General features: G+C 35.9%; 1 protein-coding gene across 1 annotated transcript in view; it reads left to right on the top strand.

Moving 5' to 3' along the window:
- plgrkt (plasminogen receptor, C-terminal lysine transmembrane protein) overlaps positions 1–26,005 on the top strand; it is a 56,574-nt gene extending 30,569 nt beyond the window's left edge. The window contains exons 3-5 of the mRNA XM_088629417.1: positions 20,930–21,060; positions 22,910–23,019; positions 24,800–26,005. Of these exons, the coding sequence (XP_088485543.1) occupies positions 20,930–21,060; positions 22,910–23,019; positions 24,800–24,921 (363 nt within the window). The 3' untranslated portion in view covers positions 24,922–26,005. The remainder of the gene's footprint in view (positions 1–20,929; positions 21,061–22,909; positions 23,020–24,799) is intronic.

Genomic DNA, 26,005 nt, shown 5'->3' with positions numbered 1-26,005 from the left:
TTTTTCCTGAAATGGTGACTGTGGAGCGCCTAGATTAATGGGCTTCTCGGTCTGCGAAAGAGTCAGAGTGAGTCTCTTGATGTCTAATGGGGATGGATTATGAGAACCTTTTCAATTCAAGTTTCATTATGTTTTATAGTCTCCTTACTGTACCATCCTGTCAGTAACTGTTGGTATTATCCTTCTGTACAGTGGAAGAATGCTTACACCTTACAGGTCAGTGGCATTTTTAAGATGTGACTGTTATTTCTAGAAGGGCAGCCCAGCCAATGGGCATTGCAAGTCTTTATTCCACTAATTCACTGCAAAGTTTTTCTGATAATCTATCATTAGTTTAGCAATTATTAATTTAATTAAAATTATTAATTGAATAAAGTCAATGTACTGTATCTGGAAAAGGAATGGAACAGAACAGGCTGCCTAACCCTTTCCTAGGTTATAAAACCCTTACACAATAATAAAGTCATAGGTCGGGTAGTCTCTCTTTTTTAAAATCTTTTTACCATGGTTAGGCAGTTGGCACCACTGGAAATAGTTCCTAGAAAGTTAGTATAGAAAGTATAGGTGCAGGTTGCTCATATTTACCTTTGGGTTAAGTTGGTAAGAAACTTCACAGTATTTGTAGAAAAGACTAGTTACTTCGTAGGAGCCCTTCACACCAGCAGCAGTATCAGCTTCACGAATGGTTACTTTCAATCTGGAAATCTTTATACATGACCTTTTCAAATGTCAGTGAACTTCTTTCCTGAATCTGATTTTTGCTTCTGCATCGTCACCTCTTTAAATTTCATCCGTCAATTTGCTGTTTCGCTTGTGGATTTAAAAACATACATGTATATCTACAACTTAACAGCTGTTGTCTTTCAGTCTGTTTTTTTTGTTAGATGTTTAACATCTGCTGCATTTGGTCGAGTTGGACAAGAGCATGAGTTGGGCTTTTGCTGCAGCGAGTCATGTTCTGTCTTAGTATCAGTTCAGCTATTCACTAGAATAACAATGGCAGCTCCCTTGTCATTTTACAGAACGTGATTCTCACTTTACTAAAAGAGAAAGGAGAATATTATGAAAATGTTGTTAATAAAGTGTGATATATAGAAATGAGCAAATTGAAGAGAATAGGCAATAGAAACTTACTGTAGGTGATGTGGCATCACCCTTTGTTCAATGTATTTTGGACTTTTACTGCAGAATACTCAATTTCTATTAATCTTACCCTAAGCTCTGGTTTACCTTTCTGTGGACCACAGCTACACAGGAAGAAAATCTGATGAACCTGTTCATACTGTAGCTAGTTGGATTTGTGATCATTGAGTTTTAACTATGACGAAAACTATGACGATAGCTGAAAATATGTAGTCTTCCTTTTTATTTATATTTTATTTTTATGTTTTCTTTGTGTATTTTGATATTTTTAAAAATGTTGTGAAGGGATTGCAATGTTTTAGACTTTTGTAACACAATATGAATACCAGTTGATACACTTTCTAAATAATTTTACAAATAAGACAGAATTCCAGATGGACAGAAATGTACCAAAGCTTTTGAAATTAGTAAACATCTAGAAAAATCTCTCTGGCAAAATGTCAAAATGCCAATGAAACAGTGTTTGAAATAAGTGTTTTTTGTGCCATTTACAGTACATGTTTAAAGGTTTATTTATAAATACAATCAGCAGTTAATTGAAATGGTATTTTTTTATACTGCATTTGAAAACCAGTCGCTCAACATTAGTTGATTTAATTATCCATCAGATGACTCAATTGTTTACTTCTTTCCCTCCAACCATTTCCTATTTTCTTCCAATTCAAGGTTGCTGGGGAGCTGACGCTATCCTGGCAAGCAATGGGCTCAAGGCAGGGCTGAAACAGATACAAACACTTATATACACACTCACAACACGGACAGTTTTTCCCAGGAGCCAGTTAACATGCCAGTATGTTTGGGGACTGTGGGAGGAAACCACAATCACAGGAGGAAATCCACACAAACACAGGGACAACATCCAGACTCCACATATATGGCACTCCTGGTCTGTAATTGAACTCAGGGCCCCAGTGCTGTAAGGCTGTAAGGCAGCAATGCTAACCCTTTACCACTTTGCTGCCTTAATACCTTAATACTTTCCTTGTATACAAAAACAGTCTTTGTCTGGTGTATTTCCTGGTGAAATACACAGCTTTAGACTGATTTAGACACAGTTACTATGCCGCAGGAAATATGCAGATATCTAAGCATATTACCCCTTTAACAGTTTAAAGTTAATATTTTTTTGCCTTTTTTTAGCCAGAACAGTTTTTTTCCCAAAGGCCCTCAGAACACATTAATTCAGCTGCTATTGGAATGCTGCAAATGCTACAAACTGCGTATTTTCATGCGCGCATAGTCTTTCTAAATTGGGAGCACAAAGCAAAAGGTTTAAAATGCTCTAAATATTTATACCATAAAACATAGTCACAGACTGCTCATGGTGATTTGATCGTCCAAGAAAAATGACAACATTGAATTGTGATATTCAGACAAGAAATCAATGCTTTGCAGGCAAATTCTGAATACATAAAACAGGACAGTAGCAGCGATTTCATAAAGTGGCCTTCCTTTTCAGTATTTCATTAAGAGCTTTATTTTGCAACTACATTTTTTTACAATTAATTACTGACTGTTGTGTTAATTGTAAAACAATCTAATTCAGGACTAATTCAGTGGCTGCAAATTCCAATTAAAAATTAGTTCTACCTTAATTAGAATGGTAACCACAGTAACAAATTCTGATAGCTTTTATCAAGTTTATCAAGTCCATCTCATTTTGTTGCCAATTGCCTTTATAAAAAGTGCAGGATTCCAGATGTTGACTGTTTTTGCTTCACACCAGTGCCAGCATATTGCTGTCAATTATATTCCATATGTAGCTTACGTGTGAGATGTTATTTCTTTTTTTTTGTTGTTTTATAAAATTTAATAGGACGTTTCATTCTTTTCTCCCTGTGGTCTTTTGTTCGAAGCTTTAACTCAACTTTACAAAGGTTTGCTACGTTTTGTGAAGGCAAGCATTCTTTAATGCAGGTAGCAAGAAATTAACGCATACACTGTCTTTGCAAATATTGCATTTTCTAAAAAGACAAAGGCAAACTACAAGATAGAAAATTAGTTTGAGTATTTGAATTATTGCTACTGTCTATTGTGTATGTGCAGCCATCATATTAAAGAAATGCTAGCCAGTTTTATATAGCTAAAACTATTAATACGTAAGAAAATTTTCCTGCACATCAGATGCTGTTTCTCAACTGTAATTTCTGTGCTGGATTATTTGATAACTGTCCTAATTAGGGAGCTGCCATATATAGTACTGTTGATCAAATTTCTGTTTCAAATTGCCTTCCTAAGTTGATTGTTATTTTAATGGGGAATTTGTTCACCTGATGTGTGAAAAAACAGCATGACAGCATGACAGGTATCTGAGCTATAAAGAAGAAGAATGCACTGGGATTTCATATCTTTGAATAACCCCCTTTCTTTGTATTTTAATCTTTCTATGTAATCATAAAAATATCTAAGCCTGCTTTTACTCTCCTGGGAATCATGCTTGAATAAACATAATCATGTAGGTGTGCAGGTTTGTTTTTGCTGTTTAATTTCTTGTATTTTTCTGTTACGAGACTCAAAACTACAACTTCTGCTGTGGTATCATAGGAACTTACAGTACAACAATGTTTATGAACAGTAACCGTTTATAAAGGATTGTTTTTTTTCACAGTTTGTAAAGGTGGTGGTGGCATGACAAGATTGATGGGTGGTATGATGTGTTTTTTCCACCTACTTACAGTATGTAACTTATAATTTGTGGAATTGTGGATAGGGTAAACAAGCTCTGTCTGGCTGACAAGCTCTTGTTTTTACATCTTTGTTCCCGCCAAAGGTGCTTTCAGTAGGTATTGATTTAAGGAGTTAATACTTATAAAATCAACATATTTTAGTTTGGGATTTTTTGTGCGTTTTCCCAATATCTTTTCACCCTTAAAAGTATTCTATCTGCCCATTTAAGTTTGATTAAAAATCTTCATTTTAACAAAATGAGTATACATTGTTAACTCAACAAATGGGCCGTTATTGGGAGGTACTGTAACATCTTAACAAGATAGGTTATAACATTATAGAGGATATGCACTTATTATTTTTAATTTTGATTTTCTTTTAGTACATATCTTCCATTCTGCATACATAGAAGTATTCGTGTATCATTTGCATTTCCCAACAATATCTGAGAAGGAAAAGAAAATGTTTAAGTTCTATTTTCCTTTATTCCTCTTTGATGTCTCTTGCTTACTATCTACTGCAAACATTAAGAAACGGAAAAAACCTGAAGCATTTTAAAGTCTAGTTAAATGTATTTTATGAACCCTTACATTTTATAGATATTGTAAAAATGAGCGTAATTAGAAAAGAATGGAAAGCCAAGGGGTTCTCACTGGTTCTCACTATTATATCTGGGTAATGTTTCTGTGCGGCTTATCTAGAATGTCCTTCAAAGTTCTTAAGTATAAGAATGAAATTCTGTCATTCATAAATTTGAGCTGACACAATACAGCCCTTAACTGCGCTTCCCTCTCTTTCTTTTATGGTTTACCTCCTGAAAGCTATCTTTACCAGGATGACGCAGCCTGCCAAGGAAGGACTGAAATCAATGTCTTCGAGATGTCAGAGTCAATTAAATTACTGCAGATGAGAATGTTCGGCTGCCAGATGCCAATCAATGAAATATAGGTTCAAATGCAGTCGTTCATGCTTTGACATCAGGGGAAATAGAAGAATTCTGTAGAAGAATCGATGGCCATGATAAGGCACTGAATGAACCTCCCTCCAGTTTATTAACACTGTTGTCACTATCATGTCTGTTCACGTTCTTGCACCTTTAGACTTTGATTTTTGATGTACAGTATTATTTTAATTGCAGGCTTTTGTTGAAACCAGTAGCATTTGTTCCATTTTCAATACCTCTGTTTATATATGTGTATACAGTGCCTTGCAAAAATATTCAGACCCATGCATAGTGGTCACGTTTTCTTGGTTTAGCAATTAGCAAAGTAGCAATTAAAATTTGTGATATATATTAACTACCCCAAACATTTAAACCAAAAATTAAAGAAAGTAGTAAATTAATAATTAATATGAAAGACAAAATGGAAAAGTCATGATTGCATAAGTAAACCCTTTGCTATGGCAAATCTAAATTAATGTAAGTTCAATTTATGCACCTCTGTGTTTTTCTGTCACTGTGAGGGTGCTTAGTCAGATAGAGAATTTCGGGCAAAGATTCAACTATGAAGACTAAAGAGCTTTGTAAACAAGTTAGGAATAAAGTCTTTAAAAAGCACAAAAATATTGAAGTCTCTAAATATTCCTGTAAGCACAGTCTACTCAGTCATCAAGACACTGTCTAGATCAAGTCATCCCTTCTCACTGAGCAGCCATGCAAAGAGGCAACTGGTGAAGAATGCCAAGGAGGCTACTGTGAGGCCAGCAAAAACTGAGTTGGGAGTAAATTGCATTTATGTACTGTAACCAAAAGGTTACATAAAACAAATCTGTATGACAGGGTGTCAATAAGGAAGCCATTATTCAAAGTAGTACTAACAATAAGCAGTCTCAGAGTCCATTTAGAGTTTATAACATTGCACCTGAGAGCTCTTGTTGAACTAATTCTACACCATCTCTACAATCTAGCATGGAGGTGAGCAACATCATACTACAGTATGGAGATGCTTCTGCTCAGCAAGGACTAGAAAGCCTGTTAGGATTGAAGGGAAAATGAACAGAGTTAAATGTGTGCATCAACTCTTCAATATCCTTGACTGGCCTAGTCAGAGTCCTGACTTGAATCCTATCGACAATCTGTGGAAAGACTTGAAAACTGCTGTATGCATCATTTTTTTCACAAAATGGGACACCATAAGAAGGGTATTAATACTTTTACTAGGCACCAAATATAAAATTCCAGAACACTCTTGTTTAGTGAGGTACAGTATGTCTGTCACTGTAAATAGCATGTTCTCATAACAATATGGAATAAAATCACAGTATCTCGATAATCATTCCTTATTCAGTGAATGTGAGTAAAAAAGACCAACGTTGACAAAAGGTTAAAGGAAATCATTAGTTGTGACATCTTAATCACAAAATGAAATACAATTTCTGAAGGAACTGGTAAAAAAAAATTCCAGAAACTACTTGCTTCTTTGTTAAGTAGTCAAATACCTAGTTTTTAATTCATTATATACAGTACTTAGTACTTGTCTCATACTCTTTTAATGTTAGTCTAACCTGTCTTAAATGTTCCATAACTGACATTTAATATCTTATTGAGTTAGTTTTACTGTTAAAAGAAACCACTGGGAAGTGAACCGTCACATTTATGAGAAAATTAGAAAGTTTTAGTATGTATGGATTAGATTTTAGTACCAATAAAGTGCAGTACATTGTAACATATACCTTTGCGATTACTTTCAGGAAGTCAGATACATATACTTTTTAGCAAGTATGAAGGCAAGTATTTTTTACTAATATTTCATAAGCTCTGTTCACTTTGGCATGGTTTTATCCTTTTGTGTAAGACTACCATGCAGTCATTACTGCACAGGATGTTTGAAGGATCTCTTCCATCACATGGACAAGCTATAACAATACTGAGGGAAACACAATCCCCCACCAGGCAACGGGCTCCAGCTGTCAGTGTATTTCAGAAACAACAACACCATTTTTCAAGCATGTACAGTGCTGTACACGAGTAAGAAGTGATATTCACTTCATTTTAGGACTGCAACATTAGCAACATTAACTCTTAAGAACTTTGTTCTATCACTAACAGATGGTAATTATCTGTAAATGTTTTTTCAGCACATGGCTATGTTATACTGATTTAGTATTAGTTAAATGTGTACATAAACTCTTTAGCCATTGTTGACTTGGTTTCTTGTGATCTTAAATTGAAATATGTTGCAAAGTATAGTGCTTTTGTGTTTAGTGTGTGTTTAGCTGTTTCTTAAATAGTTCATGCTTTCCTCAATAACAATACATTTGATAGATAATGTGATGTGCTCTCAAAACAACTGATATTTGAATAACATTTGGAATAATATTTAGATTTTTGTGTATAGTTCTTCATGATTCAAGATTTCTTTAATCTCCAGAATTTAATTTTTGCTACAATTGACTCCACTAGCCAAATAACTTTTCAGAAAACTCTTGTTGTTGACTTTGCAAAGTCAAACCTTTGTTTTTTGTTGACAATTTTATCAACCCAATCTTTGAGTTTTCATACATTCTGTTCTTTAGGTTCTGCTGGTACTTCAACACATTTATTAAATCACATTTACAAAAAATCTTTAGTAGAAAAGAAAATACTATTTGATGATATTATTGAGTATTAGTATTACTGAGTTTCAAGAATAAATGCTTTAAAAAAACTTTTTGTTTGAGTTAAATTTAGAAGAATAGAGAAAAACTGAAAACTGATATACTGTAACAACATTGGTTATTACAGACATGTTTCTGTTAAATTTATACTCTAATAGGCACAAATTATTTTTATGAGTTATTTCATTCATTAACAGTTCCCGTAACTCCAGTTTAACAGGAAAACAACCTCAAATGTGGAAGGAACAAATTCTAAGTAGAACTAATTTACTGTATTTTGTATGCCCTGTTAAAAGGATATTAGGATAGCTTTTAAGCCCCTTTTGTATCAAGTGTTAAGAGTGTGTATTATTGTGTGTACCTCCTAATCCCTGCAGAGCGATAGAACCTAAATATTTTAAATCCGTATCGAGTGCAAAATGTGAAATTAAACTAAAAATGGATGTTCGGATTAGCAGATATTCTGTGTCTCTTCTCGGAAATGAAGATGTAGATGTAGAACACTGGCTCAAAATCAAATCTTAGAACAAATCTCAAAACAGACAGATATAGTTTTTTCCTTTAATAAAATTCTAGATTTGCCCCATCAGCCAGCGAAGGTCCGTGTTTTTGTGAATCTCGTATTTGAAGTAATGTATTGAATAAAAATCTGATTTTATGTGGGTGTACGCTGGTCAGGTTTCAGTAAGTAATATTTTTGAGCTGCTTGTAGATCATGATAGGAAGGGAATAAATCACAGCTAAGAAGACCTTACTGAAATATTTATAGCAAATGAAATTCAACTGTTCAAATTCATTTTTTTAGTATTTGTTTTTTAGTTAATAGATAGCCCTGCTGATGCACAATCATCATTGTGCAATTATTTGTGAAGTTTCAAGGCTAAACTGAAATGTAAACAGATATTCATTCCGTTTAGATGTATAGCATAGATTAATAATAAACAAATGGTTACTTTAATCAGCTTTTTGTATAGTGAATTAAATTGCTGGGAGATAGGATTTTCTGCTTTTTATCTGAGTTTCTTCAGAGCATTCTGTCTAAACCAAAGTGAAGGTGTTAATGCTCTGTTATGCCCTGTTATTACTGTCATACGTAATTACTGTTATAGATAACTTTGTAATCCAGGTGTCAGTTTGTTAACCTCACCCCTGGGAAGACACTTGCTTACTAACACAAAACTTGTTTTAATGGACTACCTTTCCAATAGAGCCCATCAATATATTGATCTAGGCTAAATTATTATTGGAATCCCAATCGTCCTAGACACTTACTATCTCCGCAACACTGATTGTTTTTTTTATATTTATGCCATTAGATCAACATAGGTGGCATTACAGATCCCATCTAGATAAACTCCGAATGTTGCATGTTTTATTATAAACTGTACAGTTCATAAACTCTTTTTTTCATCTTTTGCTCCTGCAGAAGTAGCTGTTGATATATAGGCAAATATACTCCTGTCCAACTAAAAGGGGGTAGTTAAAAGGGCAAAAGGAGAATCTCCTGGGACTAGACTTTAAGGCCAGAATTATGCCCTTGGTCTTTGGGGAAGGGAAGGGGAAAAAAAGATAAGGGTCCTACACAATGTGGGAGCTGTCATTTCATTGATTTGCATGGATACCTACAGTAGGAAATGAATTCATCACAATCAGACAGGCTTTATTGAAGGCTGTCAGACATAACATTTACTGTCTTTTCTACATTTACACACTCAATTGCAGATATTGTCTCTCCCTGTGCCTTTTAGTAATTAGATGATGAAAAGTCTTTTGATTAGTTTGAAAGGGAAATGGAATATCTAAGGTTGGTTCTGGATTATATGACTTGGGTTTCATTAGTGTGGTTAAAATTTTCTGCAGTTATTTGTATCCTCAGACAACAGCATCCCCCCCAGTTTACTGTGTCAAGGAGCACTTTAAACCTGGAATTGTTAATAGTACTCAGGATTGTCTATTTCAAATACGGGCAGTGTCTTTCAATCCCTACCTCATATGCTATGTTTTATGGTTTCAGTGCTCTATCTGGGCATAAAATAAACCGGTTCAAGTCTGTATTATTTTAATTAAATTTTGCAGTGAGAAGTTGTCAATTCTGGGATCGACGTGCAGAGATTTACTCTTCTTTATATGCCATCACAAAAAAACAATTAGAAAATGTAAGTAGATAAACACTGACCTAAACGAATATTTTTTTCAAGCTTGTGTCTCCTTAAACAAACATGCTTCCTTACTTTGTTTTTCGGTCTATGGTAACTTCTTCTCCATTCCTAGTTCATTATTCCACTCCTAGGGATATATTGTATATTAGAATTTCAACATATATTTCTATACAACTTTTAGGTTATAGGTCTTTGACTGACAATATTTATTAACTAACATAATAAACAATTTTTGTTCAGTGAGAAAATTTGATCAGTTCATCATATTTAGATCATGCAAATTAATTAGATCTCCAAGCAGATCACTGCTTCATAATATGTCTTAATATAAGTTTGCATTAAAAAGAAGCATTGGTAAATTCTTCTACTTGTTGTAACATACAGTATTCTTAAAAATTCATGGTGGCAAATTATTCAAATCCATGAGAAAAACACACCTAATCTCAATAGGTTAGGACCACTTGGAATTAATTGCAGACTTTCACATGTACACTATTGTAATGGGAATTTAGTGTTTCTTATACAAGTGTTTGGCTACAAACAGGAATTTTGTTACCATTTGTGCTTGTATAGTGAGGGATGAATATAATTTGTACATTCATAATTCATAGTTATATACTGTGTTTGCCAAAACACTGTTTTGTCATGAAGTCTAATAAAATTAGAAACTCTGCAATAATTAATATTTACACAACAATAATTAATGTTTAATACATTTGATAAAGTTGACTACACTATACATTTTCCTATTAGTTATTGAAAGTTTTAAGGCAAGTGGTTGGAAAGATAACTGTTTTTTACAGCCACACCCCCCCCCCCCCAGACCGTATCAGCTCATTTCTAATTCAAAAGCAGTAGAAAATGACATTTATGTTTATCTTAGTATTTAGCATTTTAAATGGAATTGCACTGACACTGTGACAGTGAACTAAAGCAGCACTGAGATTTGTCCCTCTGTTGCCAAACTTGGTGATCACATGATAGGAGTTTGCCCCTTCTTTTGCACCTAATCCAAGCATAGATATGGCAAAAGTCCTGCAGACAAGGCTGTGGAAAGGAATACAAATTATGCTTCTGTGTTCTATTGCTAAGTCAAGAGAGAGGCCAGCAGAGGACTGACATTTTATTTCTGACAGGAAACAGGAAACTACATGAGCAATAAAATGCCTGACCCTCTTCTTGGCACAGAAAGATCACCTTTTCCATTTAGTGAATTTCTAAATGTCTTGAGCTTTTTTGCATCTAGAAATTTTAAAGAGGCTAGTTAATATGAAAATGGAAAGAAAAAAGGACAAAAGAAAAAGGCCACTATGTTTTGCTCTGGCATCATTGATGGTAGTTTAGTTTGGTTCATTAATATACAATAGCAAGATTATTTTCAAGGACACACAGAATTATATTGTGCTGTGTGCTCTACACTAAGAGACAGAAAACAACAAACACATTTAAGAAATCTTAACGTCCTGTGAAGTCTGTGCACAGAAAAAAATTGAATGTTCTTAAAAGAAAATGGTTTACAGGGCTGGCTTTTCACTCCTCTTCCTTTTTTGTTTAACACATTCTATATATTGTGTTGAGTTTGTCTTGTAACTTTCCAAGGAAGTATATTGTGGGAATGAAATTAGAGTAAAAAAAGACATGGTGGCCGAGATGTTTAAGGAATCTGTACCCAAACCTTCTCCACAGTGAATCGTTATTTTTTGTCATTTTGTCTCATATAGCCCTGAGGAGTTGCTAAAGATGATGGTTGAAATGTGAGAGAGAACCTGAACAGAAACAGAAACTGTAGAAGTGTTATATCTTTTACATCTTCCTCCACAATCCTGGAGATATTGTAGCATAAGTTAAGTAAAACAAATCTGGGTTGTTTCCAGTTTTAAAGATGTTTAACAAATTGTGGCTCATTCAATACTGACTTAAGAAGACATAGTTGTGGGGGTACATGTGGTGGTCTGAAAATAAAATGACCCCTGCAGCCTCTGAGGTACTGGACTTGCAAGTTTGCAGTGCTGTTGGTGATGAACATCCTTTTAGTCAGTGTTTGCCTCAGAGGTGTTAAAAGATGAGTGATTTGAAGGCGAGTGGGTCTGAGGAGACTGCCAACACTTCCACCTTCTCATCTGTGTGAGGATATGGGTTCACAGAAGCACATTGAGATGTGACATAAACCAACATTTTGGAGGCTTTAAAAAATGGTGATTTAAGAAGTAAAAAAAACAAAAGGCGATTCTACATAGCAAAAAGTTACATGAGAAAGTATAAGTGAGATGCATTCAGTATGAGTAAGGGTTTCAGTTAAGAAGAAATTCTTAAATTCTTCCAGAGAATCATGTTGAGACTATAAGAATGTTTTGGATTGTTTGCTGCTGATATTAATTTGGTAAAGAAGGTTGGCATGGTGGTGTGCCAGTTAGTACAACTGCCTCTTAGTTCTTAGGTTTTGGGTTTGATTCCTTGGAGTTCTCCAATCTCAGTACTGACCAGGTGTAGTTTAGCTGAGATCTGACAAGATCAGGTGACAAGTTAATAATGCTTCTGGCGATATTATAATACAGACACCCCTGAGATGTGCCAGGCTGCCATGGGATTACAGCAGTGTCAGTGAGAGAAGCATCATTTTTGTTATTGGCTCCATTCCTGTTGTAGTGCACACTGTGTAACGTAGTTCACGACCCTATGCAGATAGTATAATCCGGAAGAAAGTGAAGAAGTGAAGAAGGACAACAGGGAAAAGACGGAGAGGATCAGGAAGGGTTAACAGACAGGGGGCGATGACAGCGGTGATCCAGTGCTTGGGGGTGTGGCGAAGGCAAACAATCCAGACAGTCCAAAGGGGGAAACCAGGGCACCATGCTTAAATAATGACCGACAAACAGGGGGCAAGTGCACATAATAAAGTAAAATCCGAAACGGTCAGAGCACCCTTAAGAGAAGGGATGACATGACGATCGTGACACACTGGAGCTCAAAAGTGTGTCAAATAATGAATGAATGGATCTGTGCTGGAGGAGTCATGAATATATTAAAGTATTCAACTGTTGCAGTAGTAAAGCAAGTAAAAAACTCGGGAGAGATTAAAATTGTATAAAAGAACTGCTGATTCCACATGATTTACAAAATATCACAAGTTATAACCGGAAAAACACTTATGCCAATACTGTACATGATTCTAGCATTTTTATGAAGACAACTGCCATCTGGTCCTGAGCACTTTATCTTTTGGTGGCTATCTACAACTCTTCTTCTATTATTAATTTACAGATAATTTGCAATAAATAATAAAATGTACACAATAAGTTGAAGACTTTACAATACTTTTGGCCAACAGTGACTAACAATTTCGTTTCTTTTCATTTTAATTTATTTTCTCTCTCTTATTGTCTCTTAGCGATACTCTACTGTTTTTTCTGTTCAGGTTATCTACCATTTTTATTTACAGTATTACTCTATAAAAACTAGCAACTAGTATCCAGTTAAATATAAACTCTTACACATTTAATTGACAAACTGCAAAGTAACCTAATATTTAGCATTGTGCTACACGTGTGCTACACTACAGCGTTGTGTGTTATTTTAATTTCAGTAATGTACATACACAATACTAATGTTGTTCACCACCATCCAAGGTATATTGTCTAATGTGCTTGTGGAAATATTCGCTGAAACATTTCAGATTTGTCAGGAGTGAAATAGGACAAATAATATTTTGTTTTTTGTTTGCCATTTAAACAGTGTATCACAGGGGTATTTATAAATGTGAATTTAGAATTTATAAAAGTTTCCTGTTACCAGTTCAGTTTGTTTTGAAAGGTCTTCCTTTAGAGTATTATGAGTTAAAATCCCAGTAGTATGTGCTTTTGCCCTAATTCTTGATTTAAAATTCTGATGTTTAAAAATAATTGTATCCTAGAATTTATGCCAATGGTAATATTAATATTATATTAAATTATGCGTTTGAAGGGGCTGGGGGAGGGAAATAATCTAAAGAATCATCCAGTTACTGACGTAGCTTTGCAATTGTGCCGTCCAAGCAATTTGTGCATGATGAATAGCTCAGTGCATTCCAGAGTAATATTGCAAACCAGAGAACAGGAATGAGAATGTTTTCTTTCATGTCCAGGGGAAGAGGGGTGTGTGGGTCTTTGTTGGCTGTGCATCACTAGGATAGAGATGTACAAATTGATTGAAGCCTTACCTAGAGTGGCCCTGAACTTACTGTACTGGCAAGAGGCAAGACCTGCCTTTGGCCCCATTGAGAGTGGAAGGGGTTTTCAGGTTACCTTTGAATTAAAATTAATGATTGTATCAAGTGAAATTTGTAAAACGCTTGTTTAGGTAATATTTGTAAAAGTAATAAAGCTCTTAACAAAAAGTCATATTGAATTATTTGTAATTTCTCTATATTTTTGCAGATTTCACGATTGCAAAACTGTTTTCATTGTCTTGCCTTTTGTGAAACTGAGACACCTAACAGTTCTTATTTATCTCCCTCGCTGAGAATACTACAAGTTAGCTTTCACGTTGCCTTTAAGTGGCAAATGTCAAAAGTATTTTTGAGATAAAGGTGCAGGGAATGTAAAATGTGCTTTATTTTGAATATTAATATGCAACAGGAATGATTTATGACACATAACTATAAAGGCAATACTATTATTCTGAGTGAAAAGAATATAATAATAAACATAAAGACAAATTCAGTTCCTTAAATGGTTTCTGCTTCAGAAAAAATGGTTAGATTAGACACCAAGGAATAGGCTTCTGATACTATACAGTACTTGTAAAACATATAAAAGTGTATTTGCTAATGGGATATTAATCTAGATTTGCTTCACATCTAGAAGATTGTCTTCTCTGTTAGTCATCAAAGTGATGTAAAATCAGGTAGGCTGACTTCTGTATTGCTTTTTGAGTTCTTCAAAGTGCTAATGTTTCTACTGTAGCTACTTTATACAGACATATTTAATATAGTTTGAATATGTGAGTTGCGCCACATTTGATGCTTGTTACTTTTTATAGTTTGAAATTACTGAGATTAGACTTTGTGATGTAGTCAAAGCAGCAATACCATTTAAACTAGAAAAGCATGTGAGTAGACACCTTTTCTTTAAAAAATAATCTTATGTACTGTAGTATAAAATCCACTGCAAATGGATTAATGGAAGCTGTAAACTATAGATTTAGCTTTTGTCAACAAATTGCTCTGTCATATATTCTGATAAGGATACTGCAGTCACATTTTAATTTGGTTATTGAATATGTTATTAATGAACATTTTTTTTATTTCTAAGCTCTTTAATGAGAATTGCCTTAAGGATTTTAAAGATGGGAAAATTGTTCAGAATATATTTTTTAGCCATTTTATGATTAAACTAATGGCCTTTCTTTTACAAAAAAATAACCGCACTGCACACTGATGAAACAAAGCATTAAATGTTTGCATTCCTTTATGTACTGCATCACCATTCTATGTAAAAGTTCAAGTGGGAATTTTCTCACAACCTGTTTTGTAGAGAAGTGCCCCTTGTTTTCAGTTTTAAATGCACTTCCAAATCATCATGCGTAGTATCTTTATTTTCCTTTTTCAGTGTTGTTTCTGAAGAAGTCTATAGGACTGATTTTGTCAACAGGTTTGAGGATTTTGAGTACTTGAACGGAGTTCCCCTCAAAGTCTTTAAGAGGGTCAAAAAGTTGAAGAAAAAGTTTTATTCCTTTTAGCCTTTAAGCCTTGGAATGAATCTGGTTGCTTGTCTGGATTGAATCCAGAGTAGGAGTATCTTTTTATATACAGTATCACACACATGCCTCACCGAAATCACAGCAGGTTTGTAAATATCCAGTAAGTCACAGGCATAATTGTTTCACTAACGGAGAGTTAAACCCCTACCACTGGTGGCACTGAGTAAACGCTTGATTTTAATTATTCCTAATTCACGTTTTTGACATGACATTTTTAAGGCTGTGATGAGCAACACAACAACTTCAGAATACATTTAATAAATTTCCTCCTTTTTTGCCAGTCATGTTACCTCTATGGAATTGAACCTGAATTTCAGAGTTGTTCGACTGAAAATTAGTCTTTTTGTGTTGTCACCTGAGCTACATGAGTTGATAAGTCTTGACTACTTGTTGATCATGGAAACTAAATTTCCGGCTACTCTGTAAAAACAAAGTAGATTCAGAAGACAATAATAAATACACTGATTTTAAGGGTTTTGATTAGATGTGATTTTTTCATTGCATAACACTGATTTGAATTGGACCATTTATGTCCTTTTGTGTTAAAGGAGTAGTGTACTTTGTGATGTACTTTCAATAATTTTTAATTGTTTTATCTCATTAATGAACATTCATGTTTATTAACCCCAGCAAACACAATGTCTGTAAGTTATTATAGATACATTATGTCAGTTGTGACCCCCTCACTCAGACATGCAGACACTTTGAAATGAATGGGTGAACACACAGTATCACACTTGCCTTTATAATTTACATGAGCATTATGAGGTCTGGAAGAAAATGAGATCTGATTGTCATCTTATTTCTTTTCAAAAAGAGCACTTGTCTCTATGAATAGATGGTGAAACAAAGGCTGCCCATTATAGTACTTGCAAACGAAGTCATTAAAACATCATGTGCAGAGAAGAGGAGTAGAGAAAAATATTCAGGAAGTTATAATGATGACTTTTCATTTCAGTGAAGTCATAGCAGATATGTTAAATTGTATGTGATTACTCATGTCCTTGTCATTGTGCTTTTTGAGTGATGAAGCCTCCTTTTCGAACTCCTGGTCAAGATGTGAGAGACCAAGACATTTGAAAGCACAATTACATTTAAAATACAGTCCCGTAATTGCACTAGGCATAATGCTTTAAAGAATTAGAGAACAAGTGACGCTCCACATAAAATGTTGCATTATCTCTAAAGTGAAAGAGATCCCTACCGTGTAGAAACAAATAATTTTATCTTTACAACGTTAAACATTATTTATAAAGTCATTTATCCATCAATAGAAGAAAGTTATTTCATTTTTCTATTTTAATAAATCAAGTTCGGTACATTTCTCTGTAGTTTTAGTAGTAATAAGTAACAATTAGCACTGACTTTCTGAATGAGTGGGTGCACCCAGGAAAACTTCACTTCCTGATGATCATTTACACATTTTGGTGCACCCCAATCAACATGTGGTGCACCCCAGTCACATTTATTTATTGCCGTATTACTGGGATTTTATAACCGAGTTGCTACATCCATCGCAGCACAGGATGCCGTTTCTTTCATTTGTCTGCCAATAGAGTCTCTATCCTCGCCTTTCAGCGCATGACTGTAAGTCCATCCCGTACTGACGCCGACCTAAAAAATCTTCTCTTACTATCGCACCTGGAGCACACTCCGCTTCCCTCTGCATCCCCGAGACTGGCCTGATCAGCGCTACTCAATACCCGCTCCATAAACAACAAGGCTCTTCTTTTATGTGACATTATCAAAGAAAACAATCTGGACCTTCTGTGCTTAACCGCAACCCGGCACAGACAAAACGATGGACTGCTGTTTAACCAACTAGTCCCTCCTGGGTATGGTTTGTTTGACCTTCTGCGTCTCTCAGGCAGAGGCGGGGGCATCATTGTTATTTGCAACCTTTTTTACAATTTTAATCCTATTACTATACCTCCTCCCTCTTCTTTTGAGTGCCTTGTTTTAAATGTCTCTATCCCCTAATCTGCTTCCCTTGATCTAGGCCTCTCTGACCACTTAGCTATTCTTTTCAATATGGAATTACCTGTTTCTAACACTTCCCCCTCATGCTCTGTAAATTTCCGCAACTGGCGATCAATTGATCACCCAAGGCTTGCAAATTCTGTTCTGTCCTCCTTATCTTGTTTCTCTACCTCTGCCCGTCTAGAGGACAAAATACAGTTACTTGACAGTGTTCTTTTATCTACCCTCGACATCTTTGCTACTCGAACCATCTCCTCTCACCCTGCCCCCCCGGTACATCGACCATCTGCAATCTATGAAGGCAGCCTCCCACAAACTTGAGCGTAGGTGGCGTCTTTCTGACCTAAATGTACATTATCAGGCTTGGAGAGATTACTTGTCTGAATATAAGGTAACAATAGAGTCTGCTAGATCCACCTACTTCTCTCACATAATTGAAAATCACCATGACAACCCCGGACATCTTTTCTCCACCATCAACAGCTTGCTAAAGCCAAACTTAACCACCACATTACCTGCCTCATCGCAACTTTGCAACACATTCTTAGATGTCTTTAGCCTCAAGATCGACAACTCTCTCTGCTACACATATCATTTCCATACCTCCTCCTTCCTTATCCAACTTTTGTGGTTCCCTTCTCTCCAGCTTCTCTCTTCTTGACTCAACATCCCACAATAAACTAGTTAAACACATGAAACCCACCACATTTATTTTAGATCCCATTCCCACCACTTTATTTCAGTCCTGTTTCTCTTCTCTCTGTCCCATTGTCCTCAATATTATAAAGGAATCCTTGAGCACTGGCATTGTACCAACGGTCCTCAAAACTGCTGCCCTTACTCCCGTGCCAAAAAGCCATGGCTCTCGACGATCTTAACAATTTTCGCCCCATCTCCAACTTTCCATTTCTTGCAAAAAGTTCTAGAACGTGCTGTCACATTTCAGTTACATAACCACCTCATGACAAATAACCTTTTTGAACCCCTCCAATCTGGCTTCCGTCAACTTCACAGCACAGGAACTGCCCTGATCAAAGTCACTAACAATCTTCTAATAGCTTTTGATTCTGGTTCTCTTTCTATACTCATCCTTCTTGATCTCAGTGCTGCTTTTGACACTGATGACCATGACATCTTACTTTCTCATCTTGACACTGTGTTTGGAGTTTCTGACACTGCTCTCAGTGATCGCTGTCACTTTGTCTCTCTTAACGGGTATAGGTCTGAAATTGGCCTTGTTAAGTCTGGTGTTCTTTAGGGCTCAATACTGGGCCCCTTGCTTTTTAGCATTTACATGTTTCCACTTGGTCAGCTTTTAAGATCACATGGCCTCAGCTATCAATTCTATGCTGATGATACTCAAATATACACCCATACCAAACACTGATGTGGCTGTCTCTATTCTATCTTATTGTATCTCTGACATAAAAACTTCATCTTAATAATTTCCTTCATCTTACCTTTGACAAGACATGCTTATTGGCACCCCCTATCAACTTCATAAAGCCAATCCTGTAACCCTATCTGTAGATAGTTCTGTACTAGATGAGCTTCAGTCTAAATTGAGAAACCTTGGGTTGATATTTGATTCTGGCTTAACATTTGACCCACATGTGAAGCATATTGTCAAAACATCTTTTTTTCACCTCAGAAATATCACCAGACTACTCCCTATGCTATCACTAACTGTGGCTGAAAAGCTGATAAAAATATTTGTGTTCTCTCAAATTGACTACTGTAATGCTCTACTCGCTTGGGTATCTAAATCTACTTTGAACAAACTGCAGTATGTCCAAAATTCAGCAGCCAGGATCCTGACCAGGTCTAGTGCAAGTGATCACATTACTCCTATCCTGGAGTCTTTGCACTGGCTTCCTGTCAAATTCCATGTGAACTTTAAAATCTTCATGCTCACCTATAAGGCTCTGCATGGCTTGGCACCTCAGTAGCTGTCTGAAGTATTATAGCCTTACTCCCCACCTCGCAACCTTCGCTCTTCTAATTCTGGTCTCTTAACTGTCCCCCAAGCCTGTCTACATTGTATGGGTGACAGGGCCTTTTCCTGTTATGCCCCCAAGCTCTGGAACTCTCTGCCCAAGGATATCAGAGAGTCACCTTCTCTAGACTCCTTCAAATCCAGACTCAAAACCTTCTTATTTAGAAGAGCCTTTACTTAACTGGTTCCATTCTTCACCCCCCTGCTTTTCCTAGTACCACCATCCACGGTTTCCTCTGTATATTGTAATTGTGTTTTATCTTGTGTATTCTTTTTATTTATTGTTGTTCTCATTCTGTTAAGTGCTTTGAGAAGCCACCTTTAAAGGCGCTATATAAAATAACGTTTTTTATTATTATTATTATTATTATTATTATTATTAGTAGTAGTAGTAGTAGTAGTAGTAGTAGTAGTAGTAGTAGTAGTAGTAGTAGTAGTAGTATTAACATTGCCCCTTAATTGAGTTGTTAGAACTAAGGGTGCAAGATATTGAATCCTGGCTATTTTTTATTAAATAATTACAAAGTTATATTTTTGTGTGTTATTTGTCAAATGAAGTAAGTTTTATCTACTATTAGGACTTGGTGAGGGCTACATGAAAGTATATACATGTATATATACAGTGGCTAGCGAATGTATTCAGACCCTTTAAAAGTTTTCAAAGTATGCTGGATGATACACGTATTTTTCCAATCAGTATTTTTATTGCAAACTAACATGCACAGACATTTTTTAAAGACAAAACTAGTTCATTGTCAGCAGATATTTTTAATGAAAGTCAAAAACTGAAATTATGCTGCCTACATAAGTGTTCAGAGCCCTGTGCTGTAGTAGCTCTATGTTCACATAGGTGAAAGAAATTGCCCAAGGATAAAATTGCATTATCATTGGCCTCTGCCTGTTCACCATTTAAGTGACTGACACTTACTGGATAAAAAACACTGTCTGTGTAGGGACGGTTGGTCTGGGAGTAAAGAAAAGGTACAAAAATTAAGACAAAAGAGTTTCTAAGAATGTTAGAGATAAAGTGATAAAAATGCATACATTAGGAGAAGGGTACATAACAATATCAAAGTGTTTAAAATCCCAGGGAGCACTGTTGGCTCAGTAATCAAGAAGTGGAAGCTGCCTGATACCATCAAGAATAAAACACAAATGTCTTTGATTGGCCCAGTGAAAGTTCCGACCTCACCTCTGTTGAGAATCTGTGAAAATTGCAGTCCTAAAAAGTTGTCCAAGAACCTTAAATGAGCTGGAGCAAATCTGCCAAGAGGAATGGGTGAACAGCACACCTGTGCAAAGCTGGTAGATACAGAACCTAAGCCAAAAGACTGTTATTGCAGCAAAAGGTGGCTCTACAAATGTGTATTATTACACATTAATATGGCTCTAGTAATGTGTGGGTCTGAATACTTATGCAAGCAGCAATTATTTAAAAATGTCTGCTGACAAATAACTAATTTTGTCTTTAAAATGTTTTGAGTTTGCAATAAAAACACTGATTGGAAAAAGATGTGTAAGTATCATCTAGCAACATTTGAAAACATTTTGGTCCTAGTTCCAGCATTATTCACCTTATTCCATCTTGCACCATTTCAAATATTGTTTTGTTCCATACTGTACGTTGACAGTTTATTTTTTGTCTTGTTAGCTGGAAAGGCAGATCCTTATGCAGAATCAGATGAGAGAGAGGCAGATGGCCGTGCAGATAGCCTGGTCAAGGGAATTCCTCAAGTACTATGGAGTGTTTTTTGGATTAGCATCCCTTGCTCTTACTGCTGGGTAAGTTCATTTTATATTTATTAAATATGTCTGTTCAGGCTTGCAAAATATAAACACTAAATCAGTGTTAGCAGAAGTTACAACTTGTGCAAACACTGATGTAGTGTTATCAGCAATAACTAGACAATAAAAAAAGATCAGGAGGCATAGACACAATATTTCCTGTGTGGGCTAAATGGCCAGTCCACAATAAATTAATTAAATGGGTAAATTACCCCCACCTGAGTTTGCCATGTACAGTAATTTATAGAAAACTCTGGAAATATCATGTGCGGAATGGAAAGAACAGTGGTTCATAGTTCACACCGATTGCCTCCCAAACCACGTGTCTCACAGTCCATGATGGTAGGATACACCTGCATCCTCTTCCTGGCAGAGTTGTCTCTTTACCAATAGCTGTATATTCATTATTAATGGATACTGCAGTAGAATGTGGTATGTTCAGGTTTTTGTGGATTCTTTTATAGACATCCTCCAACTTCTGGAGGTCAGTGATTGAGTGCCTGCAGTTTTCAGACAGTTCTCCAACTATAAACCACAAAGGATTGAATCTACTGCTGAATGTGTTCCATGTGTTATCTAATTTTATACCTCATGGGAACAAGAAATCTTGGGAGGCCCTTATATAGTTTTATAGATTTTCTTTGTACAGAAATAAAACTTAAACTTCAAAACCTAGTACGCACTCTTGAGTAGCAAGTTGTGGGTATCCTGGTTGAACCAAAATTGTGCTACATCTCTAAAGGAATCTTAACACTTCACCTGTGATGTAGCCTTGACTCAGCCTTGAAACATATCACTGTTGAGCTACTCAGGAGCTACTAAACGTTTAGTTTAGATTATAATAATAATAATAATTGCTTACACTTATATAGCACTTTTCTGGACACTCCACTCGCTTTACAGGTAATGGGGACTCCCCTCCACCACCACCAATGTGCAGAATAGCCAATTCATAGAGGGGGATTATTAGGAGGCCATGATTGGTAAGGGCCAATGGGAAATTAGGCCAGGACACCAGGGTTATACCCCTACTCTTTTTGAGAAACGCCCTGGGATTTTTAATGACCACAGAGAGTCAGGACCTTGGTTTTACATCTCATCCGAAGGACAGCGCCTGTTTACAGTATAGTGTCCCCGTCATTAGGACCCACGCATCCTATACTGGAGTCACTATACTGGAGCATTAGGGCCCACATGGACCGCAGGTGAGCACCCCCTGCTGGCCCCACTAACGCCTCTTCCAGCGGCAACCTTAGTTTTTCCCAGGAGGTCTCCCATCCAGGTACTGACCAGGCTCACACCTGCTTAGCTTCAGTGGGTTGCCAGTTGTGAGTTGCAGGGTGATATGGCTGCTGGCATATCACCCTTGCCTTCTTGCCTAGATGACTTGCCTTCTTCCTTACAATGTGATTAGAATGTGATTATAATTGCATACTCTGAGTGTCACAAATGTAGAGGTTGTGCAGGTGTTAGTGATGGTAATCTGGGAGATTTCTTTGTGAAAATAACTTTGTGAAAAGTTATGTACTGTATGAAATGGCAAAGGAGTTTAAACACAAGTTATCTTTCTCATCTGCAACATAGAGGATCCAGAACATCCACTATTTCATTGTCTGAATTTGTTGTTTAGAATTTCATTAGACTTTTTCATTTTTATCATATTTGAGTTCACCATGCTTACATTGGCATTAGATTTAAAACACTTAGGTATTTAACTTCCCTTTACTTCTTATGGGGAAGTACTATAAGTACTTTAAAATACAAAGTGTTTGAGAGTAGAGCTATCTGACAACATTGGTTTTTAGTTCATATTGTTGTCCCAGTCTGAAACTATCTTGTCTTCTAGTGCTGTGAAAAGAAGGAGGCCCATGTTATTCATACCAGTAATCCCACTAAGTTTTGTTCTCGCCTACCAACTTGACATGGGCTACGGAACCTTACTGCAAAGAATGAAAGGTAACTGGATTCACAGCACTTGTGCAATTGTAGCTTGAATAAATTATTACAGTAAAGGCTGATTAGAAAGCATCAGCTTTTACTAAATTGTTAAGTAAAGGCTTATGGGGGAGAAGTATTGGGTATTTAAAATGGGCTACCCTCTCCAAGAAACATTTGTTGCTGTGGAATGTATAGTGTACTTTAGTGTCAGAAGTACCCTATCAAAACTGTTTTATCAGAAGTGTTATGTAGAGTCAAATCCATAATAAAAGAACAATGCACAACACCATTTATATCTCAGTATTACTAATATGACTAATTTGGCTGTTTGTTGCACAATTACAGATAGATCCGTCCTTCGGATGAGACGTAAAACCGAGGTCCTGACTCTCTGTGGTCATTAAAAATCCCAGGGCGCTTCTCGAAAAGAGTAGGGGTGTAACCCCGGTGTCCTGGCCAAATTTCCAATTGGCCCTTACCAATCATGGCCTCCTAATAATCCCCTTCTATGAATTGGCTACATTACTCTGCTCTCCTTCCCACTGATAGCTGATGTGTGGTGAGCGTTCTGGCGCACTATGGCTGCCGTCGCATCATCCAGGTGGATGCTTCACATTGGTGGTGGTGGAGGGGAGTCCCCATTACCTGTAAAGCGCTTTGAGTGGAGTGTCCAGAAAAGCGCTATATAAGTGTAAGCAATTATTATTATTATTATTATTATTATTATTATTATTATTATTATTATGTTGATTCTACACATACTGTAATTTAAATCTATTTTTGTAATATGCATGCTATATTTTTTGTGTCTCTGACATCATTTAAAGCATCATACATTTGCATTACTATAGCCATGCTTCAACTAGCGAATTAAGGGATCTTACTTTCAGATGTCAGATGTTTAATGATCCATCTGGTGATATATTATAGACGTTACAATAAGTTTACCTTGCAAGTCATTTTGTTTGTGTAGAGCAAAGGAAGATTCTGACCATTTCCCCACTGTGTGCATGGATCCTGGTATTGTTAACACACTATTCAAGTTTGCTGATGGTACTAAACAAGAGAGGGGCAAATACAGGAGCAGCTGCAAAGGAATTAAAAAATGACAAACAAAATCATGGAGTGGGCTGAGTGAAATTCCAAACCAATAAGTAAAAAGTGCTACACTCCGATAGTAATAACACTTCTAATCATACATCACATGGGTGCTTCTGAGCTGAAGGAAGCTACACATGAAAGTGATCTGGGTGTAGATTATTCTATGACCTCAATAAGATAAAGTGGATAAACAATAAGTAAAACAAACAGAATGCTTGGGTATATTTTTTGTAATTTTAAATCCAGAAAAGTTATGCTCTACAATGCAATTGTTTAGAATGCTGTGTTCAATTTTGGTCACCATACTATAAAAAGATATTATACTCTTAAAACGAATTCCAAGAAGAGCAGCAAAAATGACTCCTTGTGTCAGGTGTCTGTCATACTGTATATGGACATGTTGAGGGAGATGTCTCTTTAGTCTAGAATGGAGGAGGATGACAGGAGATTTTATCCAAGTATACAAAATCCCAAATGGTATAGATCAGTTCAATCCAGAGGACACTTTAATACTCAGTAGTAAAACAAGGGTTTGGGAAACCTAAGGGTGGTTCTTTCAGGACAGAGACTAGGAAACACTTCTTTTTCACTTAAATAAAGTAAAGCAGTAGGTATCTTGAACAGGCCTAAACTCTTAGCATCTTTAAGAAACTGATGGTCGAAATTTTAGATTTTTTACGTTCTTATGTTCTTTCAGCTGAAGCAGAGGGTATAATGGAGTCGGAGCATGATCGTCTAGACCTGCCTCATGGAGCTCCCACCTTTGAAACCATTGAGAAAGTGCGAAGAGCCCAGAGCACCTTCTTCATTGAGAAATAAACTGTACTCAGTGTTGGCAACACTTATAAAAGTTCTTGACACCAGGCCTTCATAAAAGTGTTTAATTCATTCGCTACTCAAGTAAAAAAAAAATGCTCTGCTTTATCCAGTTTATTTATACAGTTTGTGGCATATAGAATGTGCCAACAATGTTTCCTGCCTGAATGACCCCTTTACAGGATTTTTATTTCAGAAAGGGCCCTAATTCGTACATAAAATCAAGCAAAGTTTATAAGTAAAGCTAATATTAACTATTAAACTATAAACTAAATGCGTTAAAAGGCAAAGGCAAAGTCTCAAGTAAACTTCCTAAGCTTTTTCAGAGTAAATGAATAATGTTAAAGTGATGATTTTACTTGTAAATAGACTTGAGGTGCCAATTTTACCAGTGTTTTTGGAGGTCCTTGTGTGTACCTTGCTGAAATCATTTGTAGGAAGTGATTAAAAAAGCACAAGGTCAGATCCAGGTGTGACCTGGAACACCAAGTCAATTAAATAATGGAAATGGATTTTTGAATTCACTTCTCAAATGCTTAAAGAGAATTGTCTTTACTGATAAAGCTATTATTTGCACTAATTCTGTCATATAATTGTAGTTATTTTCTCAGTTCTGTTTATTGACAAATCACAAATCAGGATAACTGATTAAATGTTAAAAAAATGCAATTCGGAAGGTTTTTGTGTGGGAGTTAGAAAGTGTTGGTGATTTCTGTTATTTTTTAAATAAAACTTGAACAGTATAAGCATTTAAAATCTTAGTATACAAGGTCACATCATAATATTAGTCATGGATTTCTGATGGACATCTTCTTGTACTACATGTACTTGGAATAAAGTGTTTTCTATGTTTCTGTACTTTAAATAATGAATCTTCCTGTGCATTGTTTTGTTTCACACTGTACTGTAAGCACTTGTGTGTAATATTTACTAAGCTTTTTCTTGTAAACAAGTCGCTTTTGCAGAACTTTTAACAAGGTTATGTTTTATTATTCACAGCTACAGTGCAAGGAAATGATGCTGTTGACCCTGTTACCTTTCACATTAAACTTATTTGTAAAAATAAATGCAAAATTTCTACAATTTA

This window comes from Lepisosteus platostomus, chromosome 4 (assembly GCF_059453375.1).
Source record: "Lepisosteus platostomus isolate fLepPlt1 chromosome 4, fLepPlt1.hap1, whole genome shotgun sequence".
Taxonomy (NCBI): domain Eukaryota; kingdom Metazoa; phylum Chordata; class Actinopteri; order Semionotiformes; family Lepisosteidae; genus Lepisosteus; species Lepisosteus platostomus.
Note: the sequence above shows the minus strand (reverse complement) of the source record. Positions and strands in the feature narration are given on the sequence as shown.